This window comes from Halyomorpha halys, unplaced genomic scaffold (assembly GCF_000696795.3).
Source record: "Halyomorpha halys isolate HHAL.00 unplaced genomic scaffold, Hhal_1.1 Scaffold40.1, whole genome shotgun sequence".
NCBI classification, from domain to species: Eukaryota; Metazoa; Arthropoda; class Insecta; order Hemiptera; family Pentatomidae; genus Halyomorpha; species Halyomorpha halys.
Window position 1 is genome coordinate 406,292 of NW_027106400.1, and position 22,108 is coordinate 428,399.

At 32.6% G+C, this 22,108-nt stretch overlaps 1 protein-coding gene across 7 annotated transcripts in view; it reads right to left on the bottom strand.

Moving 5' to 3' along the window:
- Positions 1-22,108, bottom strand: part of spen (split ends) — a 415,150-nt gene that overhangs the window by 53,881 nt on the left and 339,161 nt on the right. For all 7 annotated transcript variants that reach the window (XM_024364281.2, XM_024364280.2, XM_024364279.2 and 4 more), the window contains exon 3: positions 10,889-11,068. In XM_024364281.2, coding sequence (XP_024220049.1) covers positions 10,889-11,068 — 180 coding nt within the window. The remainder of the gene's footprint in view (positions 1-10,888; positions 11,069-22,108) is intronic.

The following is a 22,108-nucleotide window of genomic DNA, read 5'->3' on the forward strand; positions in this document are numbered from 1 at the left end:
TGAAAGTTTAAAAGACAAAATTTAAAACAAAGTATTTACACAGAATCGATATAATTTTTAAATATACAATCTTAAAATATAGTTAGTAATTAATGAATCTGAAGGTTAGGAAAATTCATTAATACAAGTTGGTTGGGAAGATGCATCAAATGTGACTGTGATGTGGGATATGGTAGTCGATGCCTCTGGTGCCCAACATGTGCTAGCCATATGCTACCAACACCAGTGTCACCATAATACCCCAATAGGAGGTCCTTGTTCATCCCAGTCTCCTAAATAGGGAAGGAAGTCCCATCTAATATATATTGCTAGATTGGAGGAAGAATATACATGAAGTGATAACACGTTACAGTACAAGAACCGGGAAGAAATGAGGCAGTTATCTCACACCAATTTTTTATTACTTTAATGAAAACTATGTATAATTAATAGTCAAAACTGATGAGTCTGCCAAGTATAGGAAGGGGGAATAAAAAATGGCGGCTGTTTTAAAAACCTTAAAAACTACCAACAGCACTAGAAAATCTAAGAGAACATTATTTAAAGAAGAGTAAATTTGCTGAAATATTAGCCCTGAAAGAGCTATTTACGCCCAATAGTTCTCGAGATATAGCCTTTTAAAAAGCAAAATTTCTTAAAAATCTACTGAAATATCAGTAGTTAGTGTATCTATTTTGAGAAATCTATATCTGAATAACCATTCGACGTACAGATGTCTATTAGCAATTAAAGCTAGTTTAATGAACTATAAAGTAGTTTATGACCTTTACCTTCGTAGGAATAGTAGTTTTCATGCTATTTGCTAAAATAAATTGATTTATATCTGTTGGGACAATAAGTTTGATATGAAAAACTTTATTTCATTATTTCATATATTGGACGAACTGATGTCTGTTTGCACTCAAATTAAAGCTAGTTAAATTTACTATAAAATATTTTATAAATTATATCTTTGTAGGAGCAGTAGTTATGACTTTCACATATGAATATAAATTTGGCAAATGAAAATTTGTCCGAACAACTATAAATCAATTTATTTTAGCAAATTTCATGAAAATTACTACTCCTACGAAAATAAACATCATAAACTACTTTATAGCTCATTAAACATAGGTTAGGAACATAGTATAGAACATTCCTCCGTCGAGGAACATACCGGGACATTTCGCACTCCGTAACTGGTGACGTTTAGCAGTAAATAAAACTGACGGTTGTAAAACATCATGGGAGATATAAATTAACATTATTATAGAGACAGTTAATTGTTTATAAGCTCGCAGGCATTAAGGGAGTCCTTCAAGTTTGTACCGTAACGGCCTATCTCTCAATTATGAGCGATTAAAAGTTCCGACATATTCTTCTCCAGCGTCTATACTTTCACTTTTTTAATAAAACATAATATTGCGATATCAATAGCTGATTTTTATTTATTTAGTTTTTAGCTCTGGAATAATAAATTGAAAATTTCTTATTAAATGTTTAAGGACAAAGCTACCACGGACTTGAAGTCATTAAATTTTCAAAAGTATTGATAGCATCATCATACTTTTTTTTTTTTAATAACTTTCTTCAAGACTTTATCTGTCTGTAGACAATTTTTTTAGTCAGAAAATCTACTGGAGCATCCCTGATGAAGGCCTGAAATTCAGGTCGAAACGTATAATTTCTTATTTATTTGCTGACCGCAACCCCGACCAATTTTAAGGTTTCACTTTTTTAAAACATGCACAATGCAAAAATTGAATAAAAAAATCTGACTGTCTGCTACCTTATGTTAATATCATTTTGCTATTATTTAATTATTATTATATATATTATATTGATATTTTTACAACTGTAATATTTCTTTATTAATATTATTATTCTATTTTATTTTATTCTGTATATAAATGGAATGGGGAGCGAAGTGCCTCAGTCACACACACCGCATACTATTACAAGGAGTCAACCCTGTGGGTTAAGGAGCCATGAGGAGTCCACCTGGCCTTTCAAAGTGGAGCAGTAGAGCGTGATCAAGAACAAATCACCTCCTTGAAAAACCGCAGATCACAAAACAGTACCTTCTTACTAAGTAATGAACCCCCTGACCCTATCAATGAACACTAAGAACCTTCGATAAAGGCAGCTTTAATTAATATTCTACAATAAATAAAGTTTTATCTTTTACATAATAAAACATAATATTTGATCACTTGTTATTCGTAGGTATAATAAAATAATTACTTCAAATAACAACAGTACTTTATTATAAAACAGTGGCAGTAAAATTAATCGATACCCCCTATATCATAAAACTATTACCATGCTTCAATACATAGGGTCTCTCCCCCTTCATAACTAATTTGTGGTCCTCACAAACAGAGCAAACGTTTGCTTTGGCCAAATCGACATATTGATTCGGCAAACCCAACTAGTAGGTCGGGGATATACAAGGTCGTTACCAAAGAGCCCCAAATAAGCCTTATTTATTAAATTCAGGCACAAAATATATGAAATAATTATAAATTACTTTAAACAATCTTATAACAGAGTAGTCGAGTTTTTTTGAAACTATCTAATATATGAAAATCGATATTTGTTTGTTGGTACTTTATGCTCTGCCGTACCGTTCATCCGATTTTGATGGGGCTTTTTGATACATTATATCTTAATGGCCAGATTTTCTCGGTAATAAAAGGTCATTAAAAAAAATCAACAATTTTTGGTGTGTAGCTCAAAGACTATACATTTTTTCATATTAATTATTTTCAAATCGAATTGTCTTTTTCTGAATAATAAGAAAAAAATATTACTGATTCTGTTAAATTAATTTTTATTAACTAAAATTTTATAAAACACAATGAGGATTTTAATAAATCAGGTCAACAAACTATTTTTTTAGAAAAAAGAATTCAGATTCGTTTCTTTTATTTTATTCTCTGAAACCGTCAAATACCATATTTCAAAAGAAATTAAAAATTAGAAATTTTTCATCTTGATTTAATTGGAGGAACTTCTCAGCTTGTTCTCTTAACTTGCATTAACAAAAGTTAGATTGAATGCCCTTGTAAGACCATTCAAATGAAGAAAAACATTAAATTTTATATCTATGGTTCTAATTTGTTTAAATAGATCTAGTTTGTATCCAAAAGAAATCAAAGGCGAAAATTTTGGGCTAAAAAATATTATTTTCCATTTTTTTCGAAAATTATTATTTAAGGTTTTTTTTTTTTAAGTTCTAAAAACTAATATAAACTTTGTTTCACTCCAAAAAAATATTTTACCACACTTTGATAGGCCAGTGCTTCAGAAATGTTTCAATACTAGGGGTATTCATGATCTTTAGTTTAACATGTTAAAGCGTGTTAAATGGAAAAACTTATTTTAAATGGAGAAATATTTCCTTCTTTTACCATGTTAAAACGATATGACATGTAACATGGCTGAAAGTCTGTTACTAGGTCTGCTAAATGGAGAATGACGTCACTTAACAGACCAGCTGAGCTTGTCACCGTTTTATTTGTCGTGTTAGGTTACTTGCGTGATTTGTGTTTTGCTTTTTTTTTCTTTTGTCTTGTGTTTTGGACTTTTTAAAAAAATATAATCAGTTGCCAAACTTTTACGCTTCTACTTTTCACTTATTTTAGGCATGTTGAAATAAATTACTTTAATCAAAACTTAGAAGTAAACAAAGTTTTGGAAGGAAAGGTTACTAAGCAAGTTGCTCAGAAAATCCGCTAGGAGCTCTTATGTATTTATCATTTAACATGACTTTAAATAGGCTGCTCAAAATGCTATAGTTATAACATTTAACATGGTAAAACATTTTACATTTAACACAATATCATGAATACCCCTACTGAAGCACAATGAGGGTTCTTATATAAAACTGTTCATATTTTATGTAATATATTCATGATAATATCATAATCAAATTGTCTAAAAGAATAAGATGAAAATCAACTAAATCGGACGAGTATTAACGATTATACAGCGAAGTTAGTTGTTATCATTTATGTTGCTATAGTTTTATCAGTTCATCTATATATTAATTGATATCAAAGTTTCGATAGTGTTATAGATCCATTAATGTATTATACATTCTCAAATATAGCAATAGCGAAGCATTGCCAGGTCTCCTAGTATCATTATATTTTAGTTTGTACACAAAAAATATAATTCGCGATCAGGAAAAACATATTTTTACCAATTGATGACTCTATATTCTTATAAAAAAAGTATATATAGAAACAGGCGCAAAATGATGATAAGCTACAAGATCTTATGAGAACCTTCTTCAACTGGCTCTCATACAATTTCTCAACGCTACAATAACAATAGCTATGTGAAACATTCCCAGAGGTTTCACGCAGCGAGGGCTTTAAGGAGCTTTCATCCGAAAATATCCTTAACATAAAGATTTATAAAATAAAAAATAATTTACACGAGGCTATTTCACGATGACAGTTTCCTCTCGTGTTAAAACAATATCAACAGTGTGACAGTACGACAGTGATTTTATTCACACTTAAGCTCGCTTAAAGTCAGTCTTGGGGTTAATGAATAATAATAAAAACTGACGATGAAATAAAATAAACAGCAAAGTTCATAACAAAGCTTAACCATTTTAGTACAGGGCGAAAAAGAGGCGCCTATGGGAAGATAACAGACCTATTTAGGGTTTAGAAAAAGGCTCATAAAACTAAACAAAACACAATATTTACATAATTAAAAAAAAACAGTGTGTATCAATGACGAAATGTAGAATAAAACAATGAAACTATTTTTTTCTATATTCATTAAAAATTATATAAATAATAAAGGTGTAAATGATGATGAAGAAAATAAAATTTGAGTTCTCAATTACCAAAACGTATTTGCACATATGAAAAGTCTTCAGTATATAATTTGCATTTAAAATATATTTTGTAACAAAATAAATAATATTATGTAAATAAAATAAAGAATAATTTTTATTCCAAGGTATATAGTAAGGACCGGACGGTTGATCCATTCTGAAACATTTTTTTTACGATAGTAAAAAACTATTTATTTATTTATTTTTTTAAATTTTCTTTTCATAAAATTAGACCATTTATAACGTATTATAAATTTATTTTGAGAGGTCTCACGCAATGCGAATGGTAAACCGCTACAAGGCGCGGGCTGATATATCGGCACCGGCACTAACAGGGTTAAACAAGAAAGTTATAAATCAGATAGCTGTGGAAAGGGTTTACGGGGAAATTCACTGTCAAGACGTCTAGATGTGAAACAACAGGTACTCTTAAATATAACGCAAAACCTGATAGTACGACAGTACAACCTCGACAAGTGTCACAGTTTTCATAATCGTAAAGGCTGCGACAATTATTAGAATGTTATTTATTTATTCACCAGAGAGAGACTACGAGCATAATAATACTGAAAAAAGTTTCATTTCGCAGCAACAAACGGAAAACGTTTAATCTCCCGGAGATAGAAAATATGTTTGTATATACCAAAAATAGTGGATTTACAATAAATAAAACACGGTGTTGACGACCAAGCAAGTTTCCTTCTTTTACCATGTTAAAACGATAACACATATAACATGGTTAAGAGTCTGTTAATTGGAGAATGACGTAACGCAACAGATCAGCTGAGCTCGTCACCATAGTGTTAGGTTACACGGTCGTAGTTTGTGTTTGTATTGTTTTGAATGTTTTTATAACTAATAAATGAATGGATGACAATAATAATAATGTACTAACATTTGTTGATTAGCTCATCTTGACTCTTTTCCTCACAAGTTAGAACATCAACAAGACACTCTTTCACATAACTTCAACTTTTCACTCAATTTAGGCATGTTATAATAAATTGTTTTAATCAAAACTTAGAAGTAAACAATGACAGGAAGTTTTGGAAGGAAAGGTTATAAAATAAGTTGCTCAGAAAATCCGCTAAGAGCTATTATGCATTTAACATTTAACGTTACTTTAAATAGGGCTGCTCACAATCCTATACGTATAGCATTTAACGTGGTAAAACATTTAACGTTTAACACATCATGAATACCCCTAAAATAGAACGAACGAAGTTACTAAAACTACCGAGGGAATGGGCTCTTAGTTACCTGGTACACATTGTAGTATGGACCAAATCAATGCCACATTGCCAATTCTCTATTCAGAATGATAATAATGACATCTAATAGAATTTTCCTCAAACTCATTTTAAAAAAATAATTGGGCAGTTCAGGGAATAAATGATGCTGAACCCCGGCGGGAAAACCGAACGGAAAATCTGTCAAAATACCCAGAACAGGAAAACAGTAAAATACATGGAAAGGACGCATTGTATGGCAGTATCTATCTTTACAAAATGCATAGAAAAAATATATATACAAGTTTATTAAAATTGACAGGTTAATTAAATATCAACAATCAATTATTGAGAGCGAAGGTTCAATAAAAAGAGACGGAAAATTATTGTTGCCACCAACTTCGCACATGCCAAAATTTTGGAATCTTTTTAAATTCTTCACATACAATTAGAAAATTAAATATTACTCGAATAAAAACATTATGTATTAAATAATAGTAGACCAAATTTCATACAAAATTAAATTCCTTGTTACATGGTTCAGCGGCGTTCAAGAGAAGTAGAGAAAACTATTTATTAGCTACCGACGTTTCGCTTCATCTGAACTAAATGAGAACAAGAAAGTAATTATGAGAATTTTATTTACAGAAATTTAAATATAACCATAACTAATTCATTCGTGCCGACGTTTCGACCTCAATTTCAAGCCTTATAAGGGTCGCTTAGGTAGAGATTCTGCCTAAAGTTAATGGGTCCTAACTTAGTTTAGGACTAAGTTCCCGCTCACTTTAGAGAGAATCCCTGCCTCAGCGGGCCTGAGGAAGGCTGGAAATTCAAGTCGAAACGTCGGCACAAAAATAAGTTTTGTTTATTTGTGTATCTTTGATGATCGCATCCCTGACTATCTTCTCCTCATATCTATCTACGGCCAGCTATTAACACTCTATTAGAAATTTAATTAAAAATGTAATAAGTATACTTATTTTTACCTTAAATTTACAATATTTGTATTTTTTTCTCTTTTAGCCCTGCTGATGTCCTGCAACGTGGGACGAAACCTTGGCTATGGTAATATATATTTTTTTCTGCTATTTTGGGTACCTTTTTTTGACCGCCAACTAGAACATCTTCTTTTGAGAAATCTAATTTTATAAAAAAATTTCATATAGAATCATAAATAAATCTTAAGGAAAATGCTTAATTTAGTAGAGTAATGTGAAAAAGCTGGTTTTGGGATACATAGACTCGTTGAGAAAAACACCTCTATGATTTTTTTTTTCCTTCAAAACACCCTATTAGATGATTGAACTTTGTAGTTATGACATGGCCGAGAAAGAACTACTACCAATTGACGCTGCATACTAAGATAACCAACCTTTGAAGCCCTAAGACCAATCAGTGCGGGTCCCAACTAATTGCCACGCCCGGACCGCGTCATTATCTTGACCGAAGCGGGCCAAGTCTTCCTCATCGTGACGCAACGGTACCGCTCTTCAGTGTACCATAACTGTCCTTCCATTCCCTTCTTGACCAATCGGGAGGGCTATAGTCGACCCCTTAATGAAGTATTCAACACCTTCAATACGATACACAACGTCCGATGAACACTCGAAAATAAAAAGAATTAAATAGAAAATGCATCCCTAATAGCACCATGCAAATTACAAAAAACTAAATTCGCTTAATATCGTTTTTAAACCTAGATCTGTGAAGCAAAATACTTTTGAACATGTTTAATACAACAAACAGTATAAAATATAACATATTTTGGTCAGCGAACCTGCCCTACATGTTATGGTTGCCATGGTGAAATAAAAACACTGGCTAGATCTGTGTAGACAAGAGGTGTTACGGTTGTCATGGTGAAAACAAAACACGAGCGATATGTTTTAGACGAGTGGGTTTTGTTTTTTGGTGAAGGTGACAGTTTGATTTTGGAACACGTTACGATTGTTCAATGTGAAGTGGTAATAGTTTAAAGGCCCTCTGTCTTTACGGTTTGAACCGGAATATCACCATATGAGAAATGTCATATTATATGTTTTGTTTTTCAAAATTATGGCATTCTACTTCAATGGACGGTCATTACCACTACAAGTGGGGATATAGTGCAGTGAGGTTTCTTCAGCATGTCCTGGATAAGAGAATAATAATGTAAATATAGTTATTAAGGTTAAGCATTTAAGTTAAGGTTAAGTCAACCTATAAGTCTTAATTTTTTATTAATTGATAAGAATTTTTTTTTTCCCTTTTCATTCTGTGTACATATATTTCTTTTTTATTATTAAACTTTTGCACACATAGTTCTGCTGTTCTTTCTCTGCTTTCAACTTATTTATTTACTTATGTCCATATCATGAAAAAAGTAAGTATTAGTATTATTATCACACTAGTTGCTACACTTGTACTATGAACTAATACTATTAGCTTTCATTGTGAAACAGAACCCAGGTGAGATACTTATTTTATTTCAGTGTTTTGTCAATTCTTATAATGTTTTTCATTTAGCTCTGATGAAGCCCGGCAAAGTGGGGCGAAACGTCAGTTAACAATAAATAGTTTTCTTTTACAATTTTGATACCTTTATTGACCGCCACCCGGACTATGTTACTACAATCTGCTTTATACGGTCAACTATATTTTCCCAATGCAAATTTAAAATAGTTGAAATTAAAGGAAATGCAAATAACGGCATAGTAAGAAATATAGATTAAAATTCATAGGAATATTAATACATAGCACATGAATTCAGCTTTTGTTCTAGAATCTTTATCAGATATTACTGAGACATATAATTTTTTTTATAAATGTGTAACTTTGTTATTTTGCTCTAAAAGGTTTTTGAAAATTAAGTAGCTTAAAAGTGCATTTCGGGTTACTTTTATTACTTAAAAATCTTAATGAATCTTTCAGCTAGCAACAAAGCAGAAATTAATAAAATTGTTATAACACTAAATCCTCACAAAAATATCTATAGCCGGACACACATGCTGATTGGAAACCTGTGTTTTAATTGGAACAGCTATCATTAACTACTTTTTAATAAAATAAATATAAATAAAGAAAATGTTACAATTGCATGGTAAAATAAATATATAAACAGAAGAATAAAACGAGATTAAAAATCATGTAAAATTTACTGCCATATTTACTACCCAATCCTAAAATAAGAGGATAAAGATCGGCATGTTTTTCCTCAAGGAACACGAGATATTTCATAAAACTCTAGCAACTCTTATCGATATTGACCCTCCCCCCTCCGAAAATCGACTTGGCTGAGTATCGATACTATCGAGGTCGAATCAAGTTGTTCTTTTTTGTTTTCAACTCGAGCATAGAGGTCGCCAAGCCAAGGATCTTTATTGCATTTTTTTTTCCTCCTCCTCTAAGGAGACCCTGCTATCTCCAGAGAGCGATCGGTTCCTGGAGGCCACTGGAGGAGGTAATATGATATCCGCCGTAAGCTCTGTGACCTGGTTACGTCAAACAAAAGCACTGGCAGATGATGCAAAACTTTAAAAAAATATACACAATGAATACTATACAAATGCGAAATATTGTCTATTGTAATATCAGACAAATTAGATGATCAGATTACTTTTATTGTTCTACATTTTATTACTCTAGCTCTTTATTTATAATTCTATCACATCTGACTGTATTTATTAGTAATTGATTTTCTATCCACCTATACTTATAGTCCCTTAACTTAGGATTATTATTTTTATTTAAAAAAAAAAATTGAATATTTGTTTTTGCATATTTTCTTAATTTCTTTGTTATTTATATTCTAATGTTCAGTCACTTCTTACACTAACATTGCACACTTGTTTTCATTTAGCCCTGACGAATCTCTGAAAAGCGGGGCGAAACGTTTAAAATAAATAGTTTTCTTTTACTACTTTGATTACTATTACCTTTATTGACCGCCACCCGGACTATCTCCTACAATCTACTTCATACGGTCAAATATTTTCTTCTAATATTTAAAAAACAATTGGTCGGTACCAAAGCGAGTCAAAACTATCATCAATGAACAGTATAGTTATGCAATCCAAATTCTGTACCCCGCATTCTTTATGATATTTATGACTTGAATTGGAGCAAGCTTATTGTATGGTTTTTATAATTATAAAACTGAAAGAACTCCGAAATTTGATTTTTCGACAAATATTGGATCTATACATTTATTAATTAATTTAAATTTTCTAAAATATGAGTCTAAAATGGTCTATCTAGATTCAATGGTTTTGAGATACAATTCCTCAAATGTTTTAAATCAATTAAATTAAATTCCTCAAATTTTCACAATTTAAAAAAATAGATTAAATGCTTTCCACTTCTCGAATTATTTAATTCGAAAGTATATCCTACTTTTTTTTTTTTTTTTTAGATCAGTATATGATAGATTAAGCATTTCCTTAGACAGTAATACACCATGGCTTATGCAACCGTAAGGTAGAGTTAGTTGTAAAAATTCATAAAAAATTGCAGAGGGTGCTGGAACGCGCGACACGCTGAAGTTAGAAACGTATGCCGGTTTGATTCCAGTCGCTGAATATTAGAACTGCATTTCGTGGAAGGGGTATTCATGAATAGAATCCTTCTTTTTCCTTTAGCTGGAATATTCATTATTTATTATCTTAATTAGTGTAAAATAAAGTTGATCCAGCCATTAAAAAAATAGGGATAAATAACTTAAATTCTTGTACTCCCTACTTTTAAACTATAGCAAAAACTATTTGAGACGAAGCGGATCTCCGGTCCGATTTCTGTTCAGTACCGGCCACCCTCTCTTCATCTAACAAGACTTTTGACTCACCTCTCAATGATGGGTGTGTACGGGCCGTTCCTGTAGGCCGTCCTGTCGCGGGTTCGATTCCTCGAAAGCGACTCCCCTTGGGAATGGTAGCTCCCGCTCCTGCGGATGTAGCCCCCCGCCCCCTCCCGATCGTAGAAATGACTAGATCTATCGAAACTGCTGCTCAGCTCCTCCGAGCCCCTGTGGAAAAAACAAATATAATATTAGTCACAGTTAATAAACAATTAACAAACAAACATAAGATAAATAATACAGGACTCAACATTGGTTCTTGAAGGATACCGCAAAGTCGGAAATTTTTCGAATTTACACTTAAGTTTCCTTAGTATAAATAAAAGAAAGTCATATTTTTTGGTGTGAAAATAAAAAATGAAGGGCCGTTTGTAGCTCAGGGATTTAAGCGACTGCCACACGACTGCAACGGTTCGAATCCAGCCTGAGGAATCCACTTTTATTTTGTGGTGGTCCCAAGCAATGAAAACTCGACCCACCACCAAGCTTAGAATAGGTTGGTTGCCTATAAATAACCCCCGGAATTTATCGTTACTTTGTCAGGAAGAACTGTTTATTGATTAACGGTTGTGCAGGAAGGTGATTTGTTTATGATCACGCTCAACTAATAGTATTCACTTTATAGAGACTGGGTGTGCTCCAGGAGGGCTCTCAAACCCACAGGGTTAACAGTAAAAAAATAAACATTCATCTGCCATAGCCGGATTCAAATCAGGGTCCCAAAGATAATACCACAGTGTCTTACTCGCTGAGCTACCCCGCACCCAGCTCCCTATAAGTAAAAAAAATATTCCAAAAATGAATGAAATCAGCAGGATGTCCATTTAATTAATAATCTATTAACAACTTGAATTAAAAAGGCTACATAAAATTAATAAGTATCAACAAATTAAGAATGATATAAGATAGCATCTCAAATATATTTGTTTCTTTTTTTGAGAGAAAACCAAAATCTATAAGCAAATAGTAAAAGTATCAGAAAAGATATTTTTATTTGTGTGATAAATCCAATAGGGCATATGGAAAGATTCAAAGAAGATAAGGAGAATCATCCATTAATAATGAATGTTTGATATAATATATTTAGGAAATAAAATAATGATTTAAAAAGCACAATTTTTTCCAAACTGCAAAAGTCATTGTCAAATGCCATCCATAGTCCGATATTTAAAAAAAAATTAATATGAAAATCAAAAATATAGTTGAGGTTAAAAAAAAACTAAATATTTATAAAAATGAAAAAAAGATATTCTACTAAGGAATTTCAATATCGATAATTATTATGGAAGGGCCGTTGAAGTTTAATTCATACTAATCATGTGATCAACAACACATGTAACCAATGGATTATCAGATATTTCAATACCATACAGAGAGTTAAACGAGAAATTCTTTTCATACGTGGCAAAGGTTTAACGAAAAATATAAAAGCATGATTTACCATTCTCCACTTCCGAAATGGCAGTCAACATCTAAGAAGCTTTGGGACTCAAGATGAAGTATAATACGAATCGAAACTAAAGAAATATTTTAAGCAGAAATAGTTAAAGGTTATATTGTCGAAAAAACTTGCCGAATCGCAGATATATAAAAAAAAATTAAAAAAAAAAAGAAGTTTATTGTGATTTCGAAAATTATAACAATGACCTGGATTCTTAAGACTGCACTTTGGACATCACGGAAATTCTAAAGCAGGGTGAAATTATTTCAACATAAACAAAGGAATATTGAAGAATATAGGAAAAGATAATGAAAAAAGAATGGTTAACTAATAAATAAAATTCTCATATAACTAAACGGAAGAGAAAAAATACTGAAAATAGCAACTTCATAGAAATCTTAAGCAAGGCCAGCAAAAGTACATCTAAAGGCAAACATCTGTTACAAATAAAGATAGGAGAGGATTTTGTGAGCGAAAACTACTCAAGTTCTATCCTCCAACCTGCATTCAGATCGATCTACCAAAGAGATGCAATTTTAGTATCACAGAATGGATTGATTAAACAAAAACTATTTAATTATGAAGAAAGTAATGAAAATATACACCTAATTTAAAGAAAAGTACTTTAGCGAAATCATGAAGAGAAAATTTGAGAAAAATAAAGCTTTAAGAGGATATAGAGAAACCTAACTAAGAGGGATCAGAAGTACCTTAACCTAGATCTAAACAGGGCAGAATACTTAAGTAATTCAAGATTGGAAAACATCAACATCTTTGAAAATACTTCAATTCAATAATTATTTAAAAACGTAAACATTTGATAAATGGACTTGAACAATAATATGTAACCTCACCTTACAATTTTCTTGTACACGAAAGACTTCAACCTTACTGCAGGCATTTTGGATTCACTTCACCTCTGTTGGACGGAAACTCAAATAAGGTAAAAATGACGAAAAGGAAAAAAAAAACCCGTAATTACTCCAAATGAAATCCGCGACGAATTAATTGTCAACAAACACAAACTTATACCGTACTAGCTTTGAGACGTAATCCATATGTTTAAGCGGATAACCTTAACCACATGACTCCAAGAACGCCAAAGACGCCACCAAATATCTCTTATATAAACATTATTTCAATATTATCTTAGATATAATCATAAAAAAGGAATTCTAACAGTATGTGTTTTTTTTTTATTTTTTGTTTCTTAAGAATATAAAATTTTAAATAGCACGAGAATGTTGATATCAAAGTGATAGTGAAGGTTATACCGAAAGGTTTGATAACTTGTTGATTTAAAAATCCCACCTCACTTTTGCCAAACAATGGTAAATTCGCAAGCGTGTAGATGGGTTATTTGAATTGGCCTAAATTAGCGGCAAATCCATCGTTTATCGGTTTTTGGACATAAATCAAATAGTACAAGAGCCGGGAAGAAAAAAAAAAAGGCAGTTATCTCACCCCAATTTTTTATTACTTTAATGAAAACTATGTATAATTACTAGTCAAAACTGATGAATCTGGCAAGTATAGGTAGGGGGAATAAAAAAGGGCGAATTTTTCATTCGGAGCTCTATATCTTAAAAATTACCAACAACACTAGAAAATCTACGAAAACATTATTTAAAGAAGAATAAATTTTCTGAAATATTAGCCCTAAAAGAGCTATTTACGTTCAATAGTTCTCGAGATACAGCTTTTTAAAAAGCAAAATTTCTTAAAAATGTACAGAAAGCTTAGTTAATTAAGTTAGTTCATTTATTTTGAGAAATCTATATCTCAGGAACTATGTGACGTACAGATATCGTATGCCGAACAACTATAAATCAGTTTATTTTAGCAAATTTCATGTAAACTATTACTCCCACGAAGATAAACATAAAAAAAAACTACATTATAGCTCATTAAACTAGCTTTAATTTGAGTGCTAACAGACATCTGTAGGTCAAATGGATTTTGAAATATAAATTTTTCAAAATAAATTCATCAACTATTGATCTTTCAGTACGTCCCATAGAACATTTTTATGAAATGTTGCTTTTTAAAAAGCTATATCTCGAAAACTATTTAAAGTAAATAACTCTATTAGGGCTCATATTTTAGCAAATTAGCTCTTCTTTAAATAATGTTCCGCTTAGGTTTTCTTGTGTTGTTCCTACATTTTAAGATATAGAGCTCCAATTGAAAAATAATATTTTTTTTTTTATCCCTTGAAACAGCCGCCATTTTTTATTCCCCCTACCTTTACTTGGCAGACTCATCAATTTTGACTATTAATTATACCTAGTTTTCAATTAAGTAATCAAAAATTGGGGTGAGAAAACTGCCTTTTTTCTCTCTCCTCTTGGGCTATTGTACTATAAGGCCTTTATGCTGCATTCACACGTTTGGTTTCATTTCGCATTGCTCTAGAACTGCCAATAGATACATATTTGAGCTCTCCATATTAATTAATTAAACAATTTCTTCAACCTTTGGAATCAATAATCAATTCTTGTTTAAAATTTTATCGATTAGGTATTGTTCCACACATTGTTTCAAATCTTGTTAATTAATTTTATCAGCTTATTCTTAATGGAACATAGCACAAACATATAAGTTGATTAATACAACTAATATGATCGTATACCTTATGAGTAATATGATTATTAGGTTATGTATTACTATTTATATGAATTTTTATCATCTACAATCTACGTTGCTGATGCTTAGGTTTCCTTTAATTTAGCCTATTTTTATTCTGTTCCTTTTAATAATAAATAATAATTCGAACGTAACAGCCGACAAAAGTCCATATAAATTCTATATAAACCTTTCTATCCATCCTAATCTTTTGGTTCAATCCTTATCTAGTTCCACCCATCCCTACAGCCCACCTAGAAGGTTGAAACGGCAGTGACCAAGAGACTTATTAAAATAAAAATGGACGATTGGAGTTCTGACAATGGTCAGATTCTCCACTCAAGTTGAGTGTTTGCGGCTTTAGCGCACTTGCTCAGCCTCCGACGAGAGGGATGCGCTGGGATTCTCAGGTCGATTGTGTAAATATTGTATATAGGAGTGTAAATGTGACTAGAGATTATTTTATATTATTAATTTATTTTTTCATACAAATTTTGTTTGTATATATTTGAAGAGAGATTTTATTTATTTTTATGTACTTTTTTTTATTTATTTTAGTATGAATGTGGTCAGTTATCTGTACTAACTATTGCCCACAACGCTGTGGCAGATCGTAATATCTATCAATAAATAAAGTTTTTGAAAATTTAAAAAAAAAAGAAAAAAAATCGTCAAACTCATCAGAACCCATACTTTTTCTTATTTATTATTTTTATGAGGTAAATTTTCGGAAAATTAGTTGAAATAAGTTTAACGAAAATCAATAATTTTTCCAGAAAAATTAAATTTCCTGATTTTCTAAGGTTTCCCTGTGTCTATAGACACACTCTGGATACAAGACAATTAAAAGTAAAAAACAAAACAGATATAGAATTATTATGTTAACAGGATAGATAACAGCAGAGGAAAAAGTGATGTTACATTTTCCGAAATTTCATATTTCCGCCTGTATCGAATTCATACAATACGAAATCCTCCGTAAAATCCTTGATGCTCCTTATTACGTCACAAATAAACTCATCCATAAAGACCTCAAAATCACATTCGTTGCAGATTTGGTATGGAATAGATATAATTTTTTTCACTCCAAAACCAATTAGTTCTTAATCTCTCATCCTTAAGAATCCCTGATATTTCTGAGAAGGTATTTTCGAAATAAGGAAAATGGTAAATTCAAGTACTAATTTCTCTTAAAGAAATCATTCACTGATCAAACATTATTGATAGAGGTGCAATTAAAAATATAGCAATATCAATAGAACATTCGCCTAACCCGGTTGAAATTTCATGATCTCAGAGTAACCAGGTACAGGTCCGTAGCTCGTTCATTAATAATAAAAACTAACTTTAAGAAACACAAAGAGCGACTATAACGATCCCAGTAAAAGAGGGAGCACAAAGGATTTCAACTCTGTTTTATCTTCGCTAACGATGAATCACTCCATTATATATTTTCTCTCACTCAGTCACGTACAATATTTTTTACTACCTTTGCTTGAAAGAAAAGATATTAAAAAAAATTTATTAAATTCATAGAACAGTTTGTTGATTCGGTGTTATGGGAACAGTCAACGATTTAGCTATAAGATTATTTTAAAATTTTCAGAAATAACAGAAGTGGTGTAATTAAGTCTGATTAAAAAAAATATGGGAAAATTGAGAACCTACTTTAAACCGCGAAAATTGGGGTGAAACCATATGTATTTGAAGAGGTTAAAAAAAATAATAAATCTATACCTCTACAACCTGGTCAGAGGAGCAGTAATTTGTAAGGAAAGATCGAAGGTTGTGCAAGGAGGTGAATCAACGTGGGTCCTCCCCGACTTCTTGATCTCACAGTTCCTCACGGGGCATGGGAGTTTCCGAGCTAAACTCTCCGTACATGGCATAAACATTAATCATCTATGCCCAATTTGTCAGGTTCCTGAGACAGCCGAGCACGTCTTACTTGCCTGTACCGCCTATGAAGCACTGAGAGCCAAGATGGTGAGGGAAACAGGACTCTGTTGTTGATGTTCTGATTGACAGCGATCTTCCTGAGCTAATGAAAAAAGAAAACTACCCGCACTACAAGACCTTCGTGTACGGGTGGAAGGAGGCTGTGGGCTCTACTCACTTCTCCCTGGGCAGGAGAGAATAAACTACACCAGCAAGGCCTCAGGAGGAGAGCAAGATTTATTTTAAAGCAATAGCAAGCTGTGTGCACAACTATGTAAATGTTTGACATATGCTGCAATGAGTTGTACCCACTGCTGCGAACACCCGTATTGCTTAATAGGCAGGGTAGGATGATAAATAAATAAATAATAAACAAGGAGGTGATTTGGTCAGAATCATGCTCAACTGGCAGATTTTTACCCAATTAAGGTTACCCACTTCATGAGGCTGGGTGGCTCTCAAACTAACAGGGATCCGAACTCGAATTGAAGTGCTTTACCACTGAGCAACTCACTCCGACGACGTCTTTTGAAGTTTTGTTTTAGTTGTTCAACAAATCTTGTAGATAGGACTTAGGAACGAGCTTGCTCCACGCCTGTCTTGAGCTACTGCTTTCCTGTCTATCCATCTCGTTTTTGCCCTCCCCCTCCCACGTGGTCTCTTGCCAACTTAACAGGCATTGGTTGTTGTAGAGGCGTCCTGATGGATTACTTCGCTTATATTAACCTCCTTGCCTTCATATCATGAGGTATTGACTTACCAGTCTCTGCAAGCAGTTCCCTGCTAGTTCTCCTCCATGTTTCAAGCCTCTGATCCCAGATCTTTTCTATAATTTGTACAGACGACTTTCCGTTTAAATATCTGAATTCGGCATTATAGGGTACCTGTTAGAGCCCAGGCCTATTTTAAGAGGTTATAATATTCAATTTGCTCACAAACGTTATTTAGATTGAGAATGAGATGTAGATAGTTGACCGTAGATTAATGCTTGAAGAAGTTTGTCGGGGGGTGCGGTCAGCAAAGAACAACATAAATAAACAAAACCATATTTATTTATTTTATGCCGACGTTTCGACCTGAGTTTCAGGTCTTCATCAGGGGTTGTGTCGTGTAAAGGGGAAGGGAAGATGCTAACTGACTTACCAGGTATAGTCAGTATAGGGTTAGCATCTTCCCTTCCCCTTTACACGCCACAACCCCTGATGAAGACCTGAAACTCAGGTCGAAACGTCGGCATAAAATAAATAAATATGGTTTTGTTTATTTATGTTGTTCTTTGCTGACCGCACCCCCCGACAAACTTCTTCAAGTTATTTAGATTGGTATGTTCTCCAAAAATATTAAGGGGAAGTGCAAATTTCAGAAAACACTCCCCAAATCTGCATTAAGTTGGAAAAATACGTTAAAGATTATTTAGTAGATTATTTTAGTGGAAGAAGAAACCTCCAATTAGTTGTAGAAGGCACTTCTCCGAGCCCGAATCTCTATTTTTATTTTTTTTACCCCTAACCTGACATAAGAAGAAGTTATCCTTGCCACCCTATTCTGATTAGAGAGGAAAGGTCGAGTTCTCATTCCTTGGTACAATCCTACGTAATTAAGTAGAGGTTTTTGCACTAACTAATAGTGCTGCTATTTCTAAAGTTCTATGAAAGGTGCAGCTTGCAGCTTGCAGCTAACCTAACGGCTTCTTTAAGGCCTTTAGAGCCAAGTGCACTTACTGCAGCCAAAGAGAGAAAGCACTTCTCTTATAGCTGCACCCTGGCACGAATCGAAAACCATGAAATCCGGTTTATTGTCCTCGGTGAAGAGCAGAAAGCAATCAGTCTTTACCGGTGTAAAACCGAACTACCTCCAATACAATACGTAGGCAATTTAGGCTCAATTTTGCTTCTTAAATTAATGTTTTCAGGTACACCTTAAATTTATTTGGACCACTGAATCTAAATATAAAAAAATAATTTTATTCTGGGACAAATGTCCCCTAAGAATAAATATAATGTTCACAAATTAAGGTTAGTTGTCTGGCAGACATTTAAAAGCTTCAGTATACATTTTGAAATTACATAAAAACCTTAGGTTAAATTATAATTTATTATGATAATCAATAATGGCTATATACAGAATGATGCGGTGGTGAAGAAATAAGTGATCTTTAAAGAAAAGGATGTATGAGGATTGACGAATGGAGACAGGAAGAGAATTCCAGAAGGAGGCCATATATAAATCGATCGGTTGGGATCTGGGTTGTTGATCGTAGAGTGAGAAGATCTAGGATATAGGTCGGTTTTTAATGTTTAAATCTTGGACTAGGAAATCACTAAGGAGGTATTGCCTTCGAAAGGTTAGATAGAGCCACTTCAACTCGGTATACCAGCGGGAGACATGAGAGCGCCTTGGAAACCCAAACATAAATCTTACGAAACAATTCATGAGTCTCTTCAGTAGGGGTATTCATGATGTTGTGTTAAATGTTAAATGTTTTACCATGTTAAATGTTATAATTATAGGATTGTGAGCAGTCCTATTTGAAGTCATGTTAAACGTTAAATGCATAAGAGCCCCTAGCGGATTTTCTCAGCAACTTGTTGTATAAGCCTTTATGTTTATAACCTTCCTTCCAGACCCTCATGTTATTGTTTACTTCAGTTTTGATTTAAGTAATTAATTACAACCTGCCTAGAGTGAGTGAAAAGTGGAATTTGTGTGAAAGTTAAGCTTATAAAATGAAATTAAAAAATGACTCAATTCTGGGACTTATGTCCCCTAAGAATAATTACATGGTTCATATAGTGAGATTTTTATCTGACGAGCATTTACAAATTTTCAGATAGTAGAATGAAATTACATTGTTTTTTTTTACTGTTTTTTTTTTCTCAAGTTTATCACTAAAAACAGGGATATGAATACCACAAACACACGAAAGAACTGAGCTGTCACAACAAAAATGGCGGCGATCTCAACTGGTCTATTGTGTGACGTCATTCTCCATTTAACAGACCAAGTAACAGTCTCTCAGCCTTGTTAAATGTTATTTCGTTGTACCACGGTAAAAGAAGGCAATTTTTTTTCGATTTAACATGAGTTTTTCCATTTAACACGCTTTAACATGTTAAACCAAAGATCATGAATACCCCTAGTGTTAACTCTAGATGCTGACCAAATAGTCCTCCGTAGACCAAGGAACCGTAGTCAAAATGGGAGAAAAGAAGAGAGGATACTAGGAGCTGACAAGTATTCTGAGGATAGAATTATGAAATTCTTCAAGTACAGTTATAGATTTATGGGGGATCTGGGAAATATGATTATGATGGGAAAGAAATATCTGTATCTGTAACCGTTAAGCTCAAAAAGGAGAAGTTCTTCGAAGCTGACATTAACGTTGAATTTTACCAAATTTTTGTTAAATCGACTTATTTCAGTAAAAATATGTAAAATAATAACTAAAGACCGCTAAAGGCAACCCAGTAGGCGAACCATTGGGCTAGGTATTGGTGGCTCATTGGATCAACTCCTGAGAATAAATTAAAAAAATGTAGTTATTATTTGTCGATCTATAGATTACCATATATCTGGACAGATTACTCTAATCCTGAAGAGATAAAGAAAAAAATAGTAATTAGGATGTTAGAAAAAAAATGTTTTTATTTATTTATTCGATAATCTATTACAAATACTGGTATCGATTGTATACCTTCTATTAATGAAACATTGGCGAACTTTTGAGGAAATCGTTCGATAGATAATCAAATGAATATTAATTGTATTTTTTATAATTTATTTTAGTTTCAAAATTATTTTATATTTATAAATGTACGTTCTTTCATAAAATTCAATGGCTAATTCAATCATAAATTTGTTTTGTTTTTCATGAATCTATCTAAACTCAATTAAATTTTTGGAATAGAGTAAAACGAAGAGAGAGTATTACTTTATTTTTTTTTTTATTCCTCGATTCCGTTGATGCAGCCACAGGGAGTGAGGATGTCAAGATTCATTTCTGGGTGACGCTGCGAAATATATATTGACCTATCCAGGTGAGAATCGAACCCACATCGTTTGAGCAAAGCACTATGAGCTTTTACTCCAACACGCTCAGGAATTACGTTCAAGTTGCACTTAATTATGTCATAGTGTAATGTGAGGTTGTATTATACTTGGCAGTTGCTAAAATAAATCAATTTTAATATCAGCCCTCACAACCAGGTTGCACATCTCACATCAGCATTATTTGTTTATGTTCTCCTCAGCAGTTGCCTTTACACTTAAAGTTTTCCTTAAAAGTTGACATAATGGAACCCGATTTCGTATTTTATATAGTTCCGTAACCTTAGTGGAACTGATAGACCAATTTTGTTCTCTTTGCGGTCTCTTCGCGGGGGACCCCTGCTTATCTCAGTTCTTCCTCTTCTCCATGACCGCCCGGCAGCTATAAGGGCTGCTGGAGTAGTTAGGGTAGGGCAGCGAATCGTTAATTGGTAAATGGGTTTGCGGCTCCTCAAAGCTCTGGTTATTTCACATGTATTTTTTCCTGAATTAATAATTTTTCCGAAAAAAAATAAATAAATAAACCCGCATACAGTAGTGGTGTTTTTGGATTAATTTGTGTTAAATTTATAAATGCATGACCGTATTTTTATAAATACGATGAAGACAGTCGTGGGAACGGTCAAAAGAAGAAAAAAATGAGTTCACAATTATTTATTTCCGACGTTTCGCCCCACTTTGTAGAGCTTCATCAGGGTTAAAAAGATACAAAAACAACTAAAAATATTTTGACATTGTAGGATAATAGAATATTATTATTTATTTATTCTCAACTTCCTTAATTATCCTTATTTTATTGTGTAATTTGGTTTTCTCTCTCCTATCTACTATTCTATTTTTATGGGTTATTATGTCTTCCGTTCATTTTAAACCTGATCGTTTACTTGATTTTTTTTTCTTCGTTTTAATATATGTATATATACTTATCATTGACTATTTTTATTTCTTATTTTTGTTCCTTAATTTAATTTACTGTTTTTGTATCTTTTTATCCTACAATGTCTATTATTTTATGTTCTTTTAAGCCCTGGTGAAGCTCTTTAAAGTGGGGTAAAACATTGGCAATAAATAGTAAACTATTTCGGTTTCCTTTTGACTGCACCCTGCCGACCATCCTCATATTTTGAAAGATACAGTCAATAATTTATATATATATA